Source organism: Camelus dromedarius, chromosome 4, assembly GCF_036321535.1.
Source record: "Camelus dromedarius isolate mCamDro1 chromosome 4, mCamDro1.pat, whole genome shotgun sequence".
NCBI classification, from domain to species: domain Eukaryota; kingdom Metazoa; phylum Chordata; class Mammalia; order Artiodactyla; family Camelidae; genus Camelus; species Camelus dromedarius.
In genome coordinates this window covers 70,210,982-70,224,585 of record NC_087439.1, presented here as the reverse complement: position 1 = coordinate 70,224,585, position 13,604 = coordinate 70,210,982, and the positions used below count along the sequence as shown (strand labels likewise).

Here is a 13,604-nt window from a genome sequence, read left to right as displayed (position 1 = left end):
AGAAGAAAAATTTTTCCTCATGATGAGAACTCTTTACGATTTACATTCTTAACAAGTTTCATATACAACATACAGCAGTGTTAATTATATTGCATCACCAGTACTTATTTATCTTATATCTAGAAGTTTGCACCTTTTGATTGCCTTTATCCAGTTCCTTTCCTCCCACCCTGATAACCAAATCTGATCTCTTTTTTCTAAGAGTTTGTTTTTGAAGCGTAACTGACCTATAACACTGTTAGTTCCTATTATGTATATAGTGATTCAATAATTCTATTCATTCAAAATGATCACCACAATAAGCCTAGTTACCATCTGTCACCATACAAAGATATTACATAATTATTGACTATATTCCCCACACGATACATTTCATACCTGTGACTCATTTACTTTGCGACTGCAAATTTGTACCTCTTAATCTCCCTCTTCTCTTAATCTCTCCTCTCCCCACCCATCTCCTCTCTGGCAACCACATGTTTCTTCTCTGTATCTGTGTCTCAGTTTGTTTTGTTATGCTTGTAAATGGCAAGGTTTCGTTCTTGTTCATGGCTGAGTAAAATTTTATATATATATATACACACACACATATATACATATACACATACATATACACACACACATGCCCACACCATATCTTCTTTATCCATACATCTATTGACGGGCACTTAGATTGCTTCCATTTCTTGGTTATTGTAAATAATGCCGCAATGAATACAGAGGTGCATCTATTTTTTGGTATCAGTGTTTTTGTTTTCTTTAGATAAATACCCAAGAGTAGAATTGCTGAATTATATGGTAGTACTATTTTTAATTTTTTGAGGAATCTCCAAACTGTTTTCCATAGCGGCTGCACTAATTTACATTCCTACAAATAGTGCTGAAAGGTTCCCTTTTTTCCACATCCTCACCAATATTTATCGTTTTCTTTTTCATAATAGCCAATCTAACAGGTATGTGGTGATATCTCACTGTGGTTTTGATTTGTATTTCCCTGACAATTAGTGATGCTGAGCATCTTTTCCTGGGCCTGTAAAGCTGAGAGCATTTCCTCTAAAGATGAGGAATAATACAAGGATGCCCACTTTGCCACTTTTATCCAAAATAGTACTGGAAGCCTAGCAACAGCAATCAGAGAAGAAAAAAAGAAATCCAAATTGGGAAGAAAATAGTAAAACTGTCAATATAGCTATAATGGGGGAGGACAAGAGGGGAATGTGGCAGTAAAGGATAGCTAAGTCCTCATCTACCATAGAAAGTAGGTAGATAATGCTTTAAATTATTAAATCAAAAAGTAGCATATGAACATGTGATTTAGAAAAACCAGAGGAAACAGAAGTGTTGAAGCTAGGTGACACTGGAGATTGGAACTGGGGTAGTAATGTGAGGACTGCTTTTATACATTATGGTCCGTTAATATTTGACTTTTAAAAGTCACGTACATGTAAAACTTTAACAAAATGACAATTATTTTGAAAAATAAGCCTGAATATGAAGCTTACTAATTAAGACACACTAGTACTGGTACCAGAACCATACAGTAGTGGAATAAACAAACAAAATCTACAAGGAGACCAAAAAATAGAAAAGAATGTAGTACATGATCACTGTATTAATTTCCTATGGCTCCTGTAACAAATGACCACAAATTGTTGGCTTAAGACAATAGAAATGTATTATCTCACAGTTCTGGAGGTCAGAAGTCTGAAGTCAAGGTATCAGCAGGGCTGTACTCCCTCTGGGAGGCTCCAGGGAAGAATACCTTCTTCCCTCTTCCAGCTTCTCACAGCGGCTGGCAGTCCTTGGCTAATGGCAACATAACTCCAATCTCTATCTTCACGTCACCTTCTCCTCTGTGTATGTGTTTTATCTCCCTCTCTCTCTCTCTCAAAAATGAGTACATTTTTGACGGCATTTAGGACCCTCCCAGGTATCCAGAATAATCTCATCTCAAGATCCTTAATCACAGCTGCAAAATTTTACCGTATGAGGTAACACAGATGGATTCAAAGAATTAAGACCTGTTATCTTTGGGGAACACATTCAGCCCACTACAATGAATGTAGCATTTCAAATCAGTAGGGAAGAATATATTATTCAATGAATATTGTTGGGACAATTAATCATCTGCAAAAAGAGTTTGATTCTGAGTCATGTAAGAATGGTTCAAATTTTAAATGTTAAAATTTTATAATAATACCATGTGAAAATACAGATGAATGTTTTGTAAGTTTTTTGGTGTCAGAAAACTTTCTAAGGCAGAACCAGGCACAGAAATCATGTAGAACATTATAAAAATTTCTAATTTATATAACAAAATGGACCATAAGCAAATTTTGAAAAGATATAACTCGGTAAATTAAGAATAAGTAAGAAAAGGTTAATATTTTTAAACTAGAGAACTCAAAACTTACTAGTGAAAAGGCAAACTCACCAATTAAAAAATAAAAATGAAACAAGAACAGGCAATTCTTAAATTCTTTAGAGAACTTCAAAAGTCCAATGAATACACAAAATATTATTTAATTTTTTTGTAATTAAAGCACAAATGAAAGAAAAATATGTTCATCTGTTAGATGAGCAATGATTTAAAAGGTTAACAGCTTCTAGGAAAGATGAGGGAATGGATGTATGTTTGCATAATTCCTTTCCCTGATCAAAATATGACCAAAATCAGAGAAGGAAACTCTTGCAAAATTGCCACATCTCAATTGGGTTGTTTGTTTTTTTGTTGAGTTGTATGAGCTGTTTATATACTTTGAATATTAACCCCTTTATCAGTCACATCATTAGCAAATATTTTCTCTCATTCAGTAAGTTGTCTTTTCATTTTGTAGATGGCTCCTTTTGCTGTGCAAAAGCTTTTAAGTCTAATTAGGTTCCATTTTTAAAAAAAAATTTTTTTTGAGGGAAGATGTTATTAGGTTTATTCATTTATTTATTTTTAGAGGAGGTACCGGGGATTGAACCCAGGACGCAGTGCATGGTAGTGCATGCACTCTATCACTTGAGCTATACCCTCCCCTCTATTTGTTTATTTTTGCTTATATTTCTTTTACTTTAAAAAATGGGCAGAAAACTTGAATAGACATTTTCCCAAAGAAGATATGATTGCCAACAGGCTCATGAAAAGATGCTCAATATCATTAATTATCAGAGAAATGCAAATTAAAACCATAATATCACCCTACACCTGTCAGAATGGCTATCAGCAAAAAACCCCATGAATAACAAATGTTGGAGAGGAAGTGAAGAAAAGGGGAACTCTTGTGCACTGTTGGTGGGAATGTAACTTGGTGCAGCCACTGTGGAAAACATTACAGCAGTTTCTCAAAAAACTAAAAATAGAACTATCATATGACCCAGCAATTGCACTCCTGAGTATATATCTGAATAAAAAAATGAAAACACTAATTCGAAAAGATATATGCACCACAAAGTTCCTAGCAGCATTATTTATAATTGCCAAGATATGGAAGCATCCTAAGTACCCAACAAAAGACAAGTGGATAAAGAAGATATGGTATATATATTCAATGGAATACTACTCAGCCATAAAAAAGTATTAATTTTTGCCATTTGCAACAACAAGGATGGACCTAAAGGGTATTATGCTAAGTGAAATAAGTCAGACAGAGAAAGAAAAATACTGTATGGTATTAATTGTATGTGGCGCCTAGAAAATAAAACAAAGTAGTGAATATAGCAGAAAATAAACTCACAGATATAGAGAACAAATTAGTGGTTGCAAGTGGGAGAGGAAAGGGGTAGGGGCAAAATAGATGTAGGGGATTAAGAGGTACAAACTACTACATAAAATATAAATAAGCTGCAAGGATATACTGTCCAACATGAGGTATAGCCAGTATTTTATAACTATAAATGGAATATAACCTTTAAAAATTATGAATTTACATCTATAACTTACATAATGTACATCACCTATATCACAATAAAAAATTAAATAAAATTAATCCCTGTATTCATTAAAGCAGGTCTCCAATGGGAAAAAAACTGCCATATCTCATAGCACTGATACCAATGAATAAATGTCAGATACAACGAAGTTTGCACCATATTCAATTAAAGAGGACGTCCAAATCTGACAAGCATCTCCTCTAACCTAAAGCAGATTCAGATTTGGTTCTGGCAAACTGAGTGGGTCCTGAAGAGCAATTCCAATTATCAATTACTAATATGAAAACATGGGTCCTTAAAGGTATAGCAGCCAGACTTAAAGAAGAAGCGACATTTACTTGTGCCTATTTCCCTGTCTCACAGGCTAGCAGAGAGCACTGCTGAAAGAGATCTTTAGGTTTAGGTGACGTATGCTTCTTTTCAGTTCTTCTAGTTTCCATGAGGAGAAATTGTCCATAAATATCCTCAGCCGCTTGTCCTTTTTCCCCTAGAGCAAGAAACCTGACTGCTCCCCATTTCTTGACTGAGTAGAGCTAATTTACCAGAAGTCGTAAAATCAGTAAATGTAATCTTCTTTTAACCTCTTATTCACCACTTGTGACCTAATCAGGCAAAAGTCTTTGGTAATTGTGTCTATTATGAAGACCCAAATGTTCCCTTGAGTGGATTATTCCCGGTCTGGCTGGGGGACAGAAGTATTAAAAGACCACTGATGCCACACATATCCTCTAACAATTCTCTCAAAAATAAAGCTAGTATTTTATCTCCATCTGCCTACGTCCTTTGGTTTCAATCTCAAGAGGGAACAAAAAAGGCCAGAGGTATTGTGTATTGGGCTCCCTAAAACTTACAGTAGCCAGGATATTTTTATTTTCCCTGCCAAGAGGCAAGGCATGGCTGTAGAGAAACAGAATTAGCAAGCTAGTAGCCAATGTACATGAAGAAAACTGAAAGTACTACTAAAATATAAAGACAACTTTAAAAAGAAGAGACACATCTTGTTTTCGGATAGGAAGACTCAGTAAAGTAAAGAAGTCATTTGTCTCCAAATTAATCTATACATTTTTAGTGTTACTCAGTCATTATCAAGAGGTTGTTTGTAATTCTTTTTAAAAAGACAAATTGAGTCAAAAGTTCATTGGGAAAACAAAATGTAAAAATAATCAGAAAAGAATATGGAAAAGAAGAATAAAGAGATTTAAAGCAATATTAATTAAATCAGTATTTTACTGCTTTTCCACTTCTACTTTAGAAAGTTCCAAGAGAATATCATGCCCATCCTAACAAGGAGAATAAACTAGATAACTTACAAAATTATGTGTTTTCTTAAAGCCCATTAGAGAGTTGAAGATGTAGAAAAGCTAATGAACCAAAATCCAGAAAGTGAATAGTCCTACCTAGGACTGAAGAGACTTATGGCTCCTTTCATCTTTGGCAGAACAGCAGGAGAAGAAGAGGACGGAAGCTGTTTGACAAAAAAAAAAAAAAAGAGAGAGAAAAATACAAGAAAACTACATCTTTTCAGTTCTGAAAAAAGTTGGCCAAGAATTCTATATCCAATAAAAATATCCTTCAAAAATGAAACCAAAAATGAAATTTCAGACAGATAAAAGCTGAAGGAATTTATCCCAACAAGACCTGCACTACATAAAATTCTAAACATTATTTAGGGTGAAGGGAAATGGTAGCATATAGATAGCATAGAGAAACTCAGTTCTACAGAAAGCAAGAGAGAAATCAAAACGGGTAAAAATATATTGATAAATACAAACATTTTCAACAATTACATACACACATACATCTTTAGATTTCCCTAAAAGATTATTGATTTTTAAATTAAAAATAATAAAAATATAAAGCATATGTAGAAGTAAAATATACAACAGCCTAAAAAAAAAGATGGTAACTAGAAGTATAAATTGTAATTTACACTCTTACATTGTTCATGAAGTACTAGAATACATTTGAAAATAGGCTGTTACAAGTTCAAAATGCATAATGTAGTCTTTAGCACAACAATAAACAAAGAATAGGAAGAGGCAAAACTAAAAAATCAAGACAGAAGTAGAATATATTTTTAAAAACCCAACTTACCAAAAAGAAGGCAGGAAAGAGGACCAAAGATTAAGTTGGAAATTAGAAAAAAAAAAAAAGAACACCAAAGAGGACCAAAGAGAAAACAGGAAAATAGAAAAAGAAAACCAACATGCTTAATCTAAACTCAGAAAGCAGTTACAAACACATGAATGGAAAATACAACACTGTTAAAAGGCACAGGTTGTAAGACTAGATAAACAAATAGTACAACCCAACTATATGTAGTTTATAAAAAAAACACTTTAAACATAAACGTACAGATGAGTTAAAAGGAAATGGATAGAAAAAGATCTGAGGGAAACATTAAGCTTATAGTAACGTCAGACAAAACAGGCTTCTAAGTAAAAAGTATTTTCAGAGGTAAGATGAACATTTCATAATAACAAAAGGGTCAATTTATCAAAAGGAGTAATCTTAAATGTGCATGTGACTAATAACAAAGCCACAAAATACAAGGGAAAAAATTAACATAACTTAAGTGGAAATAGACAAATCGACAATCACAATTACAGATTCAACACTCCACCCAGAGTAACTAACAGAATAAGGAATAAAAAATGTAAAGATTTTAAAGGTTTAAGCAACACCCTCAACCAACTTAATTAACTGATATTTATAGATTATTCCACCACCAACAGCCAAATACACATTTTTCCTCCAAGGGTAACTGGAACATTCACCAGGATAGACCCTAGGCTAGGCAGAAAAAAACCCCCAAAACAAACCAAAAATTCAATAAATTTAAAGGTTTTTAAATAATACAGAGTATGTTCTCCGAACCCAACATCACTAATTTAGAAATCAATAGCAACGATCTATCTAAAAAGTTCCCAAATATTTGGAAATAAAATAACACATCTAAATAAATAATGGACCAAAGAAATTGCAGAGAAATGTTAAAATATTTTTAACTGAATGATAATGGAAACATCCAAATTTGTGGGATGCAACTGAAGCATGCTTAGAAGAAAACATAGCTTTAAATACCTATATCAAATGAAAAAAGGTATAAAGTCAATAATTTATGCTTCCACTTTAAGAAGTTAGAACAAGAAGAGCAAATTAAACCCAAAGTGGAAGAAACAAAATAATAAGGATAGGGGAAGAAATCTGTGAAATAGAAAACAAGCAAATAGAGAAAATCAACAGTTGGCTCATTTGAAAAAATTACTAAAAATGATAATGCTTCTAGCAAGACTGATCAAGAAATAAATAAATAAAAATATAAATGAGCAATACAGGGTAGGCAAGAAGAGAATGGGTATGGTAGAAAAATAACTTTGGCTTTATTGGAAATGTTTTATTTCTTTATTTTAAAAATACTTGAAAGAACTATATGACACAATGTTAACAGTTGTTAATGTTGGCTGTTGTAAACATATATATAGTGTGGTACTTTAGTCTTTGGGTTTTGTTTTGTTTTTTAATTGAAACTAAATCCACACACATTTTTTTTAAACCTAAATGATTATTCGCAAATGAGTCAACAATGGCAAACTAATAATAATAATAATTTACACAGGTGAGTATTAGATGCAAGCAGAAGTTTGAAAAGTTTGACTTAAGAAAAACCTAAGGGAGGAATAAAAAAAAAAACACAATGGAAAAGGGAAATAAGGATATTAAATATCAAAAGCCAGTTCACATGAGGAAATCTTTCCAGTTACAGACTGAAAAGTCTTTCACACACTCCTTCTGTTATTAAAATATAAAATTTTAAAGGAGGCACAGTGAGTACTGAGAAACAAACTATTAAAGTAAAGAAAAAAATTTAAATACAGTATGTACCACACAATGAAATCACAAAGTTTGACAGTATAGAACAAAACAATACTGTTGTATATCTGTTATTTAATATCTTGATATTTGGTCTTAGTTCAGTCACTGGTATAAATTTTTAGTGTTTTATAATAAATATTCCTAAAAGTGTGGCATCCTAGTTTTTCCATTAATCTCATGTTTGCAGTTTTTGCACTTCAGACTAGCTGATCTCTCAGCAACCACCGAACTCTAACGTTGTAATGATTTGTCTGGCAATTATAGTTACTGATAATTAGAACAATGTCTTGCACATAAGTGTTTCAACGTCAAGATATACAATCACTTTGCACTATTAAATAAATACAGAAATTTCAAAGAATACTGTGTATATTAGGCACAAAGAATAAAAAACGATTAAAAATTTGGTCATATTTAAATATATACATACCACTGTATGTTTATTTGGCCAATAAATGTATAATTAACTCCTATTAAAGGATGAAGCACCTGTGGCTACTCCATAAATATTGATGTGAGATGATTAGCTAATATCGCCTTACCGTATGTTGCTTGAGTCAGAACCAAATAAATCAATACATAAATACTTTGAGAAAGCCCCAAACCATGGATAAACGTTATTTGCCCAATAAGCTATTTCACAGTGACTCACAGCTTACGACAGCGTTTAAGATGATCTGTGCATCAGGATCATCTATTACATGAAAAACAATCCGACCCCCTCTACTGGCTAATCCACAGCATCGCGGGTTAGTTGCCAGGATGGATTTTTTCCCCCTCTCCATTTTTCTCACAGCATCAGGCATCTGACCGCTCACAGCTTGTGGGCATGTGACCAGATGATCCGAGTTTCCAGGAGCCGGAGAGGAGCGTGGGGCTGGGATAATGGCCTCAGGCTGCAAGATGTGAGCGCGGAACCCCTCGGGAGCTCGTGGCTTCCGCAGTTTGTCTTAAACCGCACATTTACTTGTTTCTCTTGCCCATCACTAGCCATTTAGTTTCTAAAGAAGACAGGCATTCCCATTACAAAACAATGACTGAAAATAAGCACAACATAAAAAGGTCAGCAGGAAGGCACCTAAAGGCCGTGAACATCTGCCGCTAATGGAAGCGATCTCCACCTTCGAGAAAAATCTCCCAAACAAGCTTCAGGCCCCCGCGCTGGTTCTCCGCCTGGGCGGGTGTGGGTGGAAGGTCCCTTCGTCCCACTGGGACCCAGTTAAGCCCCAAACCACTCTTTATCCGCTCTGCTCGGAGGAGCTCGGACCAGGACCTCATTGCGGAGGGAGGCCGCGGGGGCCGGGGTCCCTGAGGGAACCAAGACGGCCGGCGAGGCCCCGAGAGACCGCGTGCGCGCGTGGCCCGCGCCTCCCGCCGCGCCTCCACCTGGCGGCGTCACCATGGGAACCAAAGGTTTGGCCTCCGGGGCCCGGCCGGACGCGAAGGGCGCTGCCCTTCCGCCGCCGGGGAGGGTGGGGGCGAGGGGAGTTCGCAGACGCTCACCTCGACGCCGGATCCCCGACGCGCGGGTCCTCCGCCGCCTCGGGTCGCGCTCGGTCCCGCAGAGGTCGGTCCCTGCGCCCGTTCTCCCCGCCGCCGCCGCCCGCGAGCGCCGCACCGCCTCCAGGCCGCTTCCGCAGCCGGTGCCCCTCCGCACCAGAGCGTGGAGGTGTCGGGCTCCGGCTGCGGGAGGCGGGAGATTTAAACCCCGCGGCCTGGCGCGCGCGGAAGCCGCGATGCCCTGTGCGCCGCCGCCCGGGCGTCCGCGTTCACTCCCCTCAGGCGCTCGCCTCACTCCGCGGGGCCCGGGCTCTCTGTCCGTGCTTAAAGAAACTCCGGGACCCTCTGTGTTCCTCCTTTCCCAAATTCCTCTTTACTTAATAAAGTGAAATGGCAAACACCAAACCGGTTAGAACATCAGTATCAGGTACTGAGTGGGAAATCTCCAAGGCGTGGGGAAGTGGGAGGAATTCTCGACTTCCTTTTCTGAGCCTTCGCCCGGGTCCTCCCTGCCTCCTCCGAGCACCACTGCACCTGCCGACCCTAAGGAGCCGCCCCTGCGAGGATGTAAGCGTCTGAGCCTCAGTCATTCCTGAATCCTCGGGCGCTTCTCAATACCATTGGCGGCGCGCGGTAAACGTTCACTTGCTGTATTTAACTCGTATTTCAAAGATTTAAAGAGGATTGAGTTAACAGCTGTTAGTAACTGACCTCAAATGCACGTATATATTACCATAGTTTGTCACAAACGAATCTTCGAGTCAGAGGTAAAATTTGCGCCTAAAAACCTCAGAAAAAAATTGGAAATAAGGCAAAAGTAAAATGTTACTGGTGGAAGATGATTTAGATCCAAACTGCTTTCTTTCTAAAGGTGCTAAAAAAAACTTCCCTAAAACTACAAAATATGATTTAATTAAAACTGTGACATACAGGCTAGAAAGGGAAAAAGTATACCCTTGAGGTAATAACTAAAATCTGTAAGGTCATGAAAGACATAAAGATGGGGTGAGATTCTAGAATATCATCACAAAGTACTTCCTTGAAAGCCTGAAAAAAATAAGTTTTAGAATAGGGAAAGTGTAGACTACTTATACTACTGAGATAATTTGGACTGAAAATATTAAGATGCTTTAATAATTAGACCAGGGATTCTCACCCTGAGATATACAGGGTTTCAAGATGAATACATGGAATAATATACAAAATTTTGGCTTTTTTTTTTTTAAAGGAAAGACTCCTAAACTTTCCTCAGATTCTCAAAGTCCAGATACTTAAAAGGGTAAGAATTAGTATTTGGCAAATATGATTGCTGTACTTCCTCAGATCTTTCCTGACTCACTGATAACAAGTTTGGTGTCCCTCCTAAAGGCATACCTCTACTCTTATTCAACAACTGTAGTATGTTTTAAGTATTTACCTGCCTTTCTCCTCCATTAGATGTGAGCTTCTCCAAAGTGAAAAAACCTCATGCATTTCTTTAGCCTTCTTTCTCAGTACGCTGCCTAATACATACTGGTGCTGAATGTTTATTCAATCAATCAATGAACAGAAACAAAGATAGCTAATTGACAACGGAAGGATATAGTATAAAATATCTAAAAAGAACTGAACACTGTTCTTCCCAAAGAATAAGAGATTCTAATATGGTAAGCAAGATGACTTTCACAATGTTACTATGCACCGTAGTTAAGTTTCTTGCGGTATTTTAGAATGTGCTTGTTCCAACTGGATAAAGTTTAACTCAAGAATATATTAAACTAATAGCTCTTCGGCTCAGTCTGGAGCAGAGAAAGGGCCTCCAAGGAACACAGCAGGAAGTCAGGGTAGGGCTGTTGGTTTTGTTCACTTAATTGGGGGAAATTACCCAAAGATACACAATGTCTCCAAGCCACTATATAATATAGCATTTATACATAAGAACTTTCCTTCACAGGCCACTAAAAACAAATGTGCAAGTTGGGGCACGGTATAGGAAAGGTGTCAGCAAGCAAGGTAGAGCTACTGACACTCCTAGGCAGGAATCGGTCTTCTTACTCCTGGTGTTGGATTGATAAGGAAATATTTAAATAGCCTTGTACTACTCCCTTAACAAATGAGGCAGCTGCAGTTAACACCATTAAAATACTTTATGGGAGGATTTACTTTCACTTAGAAATGTATTCATAGAACTGCTATTTAGCTTTCTATCAATATATTAACAGATTTATCCTAGTATAAACAGGTGCACAAGCTAACTAGAAGACCATTAGATGGCTTGGAATGTGGGGCTTCACAAATCTGGGATCACAGCCTAGAGTCCTTGATTTCCTCAGAGAGCAATGATGTTTACTTTTATTTTTGCACCATCAAGCAAACCTCTGGATAACTCCCAAATAAAATCTCAATTGATATTAGAAAACATATTAAGAATTCTATCTACCCTTTGGTACCGCTTTACTCTTAAGGATTAGGGATCTGTTGGACCTGATGTCATGGAATCTGATGTCATGGAAAGAGCTCCACTTCCTCAAGGTGTTCTACTTTCCTTTGTAATCTTTGTGATCTTATCAAGGAAGTCAAAAGCAACAGGCCTGTCAGTGGCAGTCAGTGAGAGTATGAAGACGTTATCTTCCCAGATGCTCACGCTAGTAATTACTTACATATGGCAAGGTAAGCATGCTCACTCTCCCATACTACATTTTTGTTTATTCAAGTAAGGCTAGAATTGGACAGTATTATTGAAATGATTTTTTTTAATGTGAAATATTACAGACAAATAAAAAAGTATTTCCTCCCCATGAAATAACCATTGAACCTTATTTGGTATTAATAAGTCCCAGGCATATAACTATATATAGAATTGTTTGACATGTTTCTAAACTGTATATCAGATTGTACCTAACAAGATCATCTTTGTAGTCTTTATTACTTAGAAGCATGTCTCCTATCTAATTGGCTATATACCTTCACACTACATATTTAACCTGCCTGGGTTGTGGTTTCCCTTAATAACGTGAATAACATGGTAATTCAAATGATATGAATAACAGGATAATTTCTAAAGTTCCTTTTTGCTTATATACAGTCCCTACAAGAAAACACAGGGATGGATCTTTAAAGTACACATTTACATATTATGCTAATACATTTAGTAGTATACTAGAATTGAAATTAATTTTTAAGGGGAAAAACGTGCCAAGCTGAACATAACATGGTGATTTGGTACCAATAAATGCCACTTAAATTGATATATAGCCGTTCTTTCATGTAGGTAAAGACATTTTCACATTAATTCTTCACATGTATTATAAAATCATCTTTCCAGAGCATGACTGAAGAATAGGCAGAATATGTACTCGTTAAGAGCTTGAGCTCCAGACTCAGATAAACCCAAATTCAGATTCTTACTGGGGCATTTACTGGCTGCCTGCAATCTGGTTAAATAACTTGACCTCTCTAACATACACATTCTTCTTTAAAATACAGATCATTTAGTACCTATGTCAGAGGATTGTTATGGTGGGATAGTTTTTTGCCATTTTTATAGACACTACCAGAAGATAATTTACTTCTTCAGATCTGTGAACCAGTGGAACTCATATTGGAACAAAGAGTAGTCAATTTAATTCTATTAAACAAACCCAAAGAAACACACCTTTTCTACTAACTTATATTAAAGATATGTTTGGGTTATATAACAGAATAATTAACATTATTAAATGATTGCTACTAGGAGTTTGTGATAGTAAAAAAATCAGAATTAAAGTGACTAAAAGTTCCTACTGTTCTTATACCTGGTAGTTTCTGATTAGCAAAGTTTGGATAGCACTTAATGAAACATGATTCCAAACAGCGGTTTTTAAAATTAAAAAGATATTAATCGAATATCCCTTGCACATGCATAGTCTTAAAATATCACTTTTTTCCCTTTAAGGAGATATGATAGTATATATCAAAGATTACTATTTCTCCTTATAAGGAACTGATTTCTTAAAACTAGAATACATCAAAGAATTTTTATAAGCAGATTTCAATGTTATTATCAGAAATTCCCAGATAGTATTTATTTTGCAGGGTTATGTGTTCAATTATGTGTATTTTATGTCAATTTAAACTTCCATTTGTTCTTTTACCCTGATAATTCTAGGAAACATTCTGATATATTATGCATTGTTGACAAAGCTCCAAAATGGTCATTCCAAATTCAAAGAAGGATATGAAAAAGCAAATACTGGTCATCTACTCATAGAAAAGCTATTATGTTTTCCTACATTCTAAGTAGAATAAAAATCTTAGGTAACTCAAATTTCTACCCTAATAATCTCTAGGTA

The 13,604-nt window shown here is 36.1% G+C and overlaps 1 protein-coding gene across 4 annotated transcripts in view; it reads right to left on the bottom strand.

Moving 5' to 3' along the window:
• ICA1L (islet cell autoantigen 1 like) overlaps positions 1 to 9,404 on the bottom strand; it is a 59,168-nt gene extending 49,764 nt beyond the window's left edge. For 3 of the 4 annotated variants that reach the window (XR_010380654.1, XR_010380653.1, XM_064485097.1), the window contains exons 1-2: positions 9,298 to 9,404; positions 5,316 to 5,383 (exon numbers count right to left, since the gene is read on the bottom strand). Coding sequence is in view for 1 of the 4 variants with exons in the window: in XM_064485097.1 (XP_064341167.1) it covers positions 5,316 to 5,347 (32 nt within the window). In the remaining 3 variants the exon portion in view is untranslated. The remainder of the gene's footprint in view (positions 1 to 5,315; positions 5,384 to 9,297) is intronic. The other variant, XM_031451975.2, reaches the window with a different exon arrangement.
• Positions 9,405 to 13,604: the final 4,200 nt, after the last annotated feature.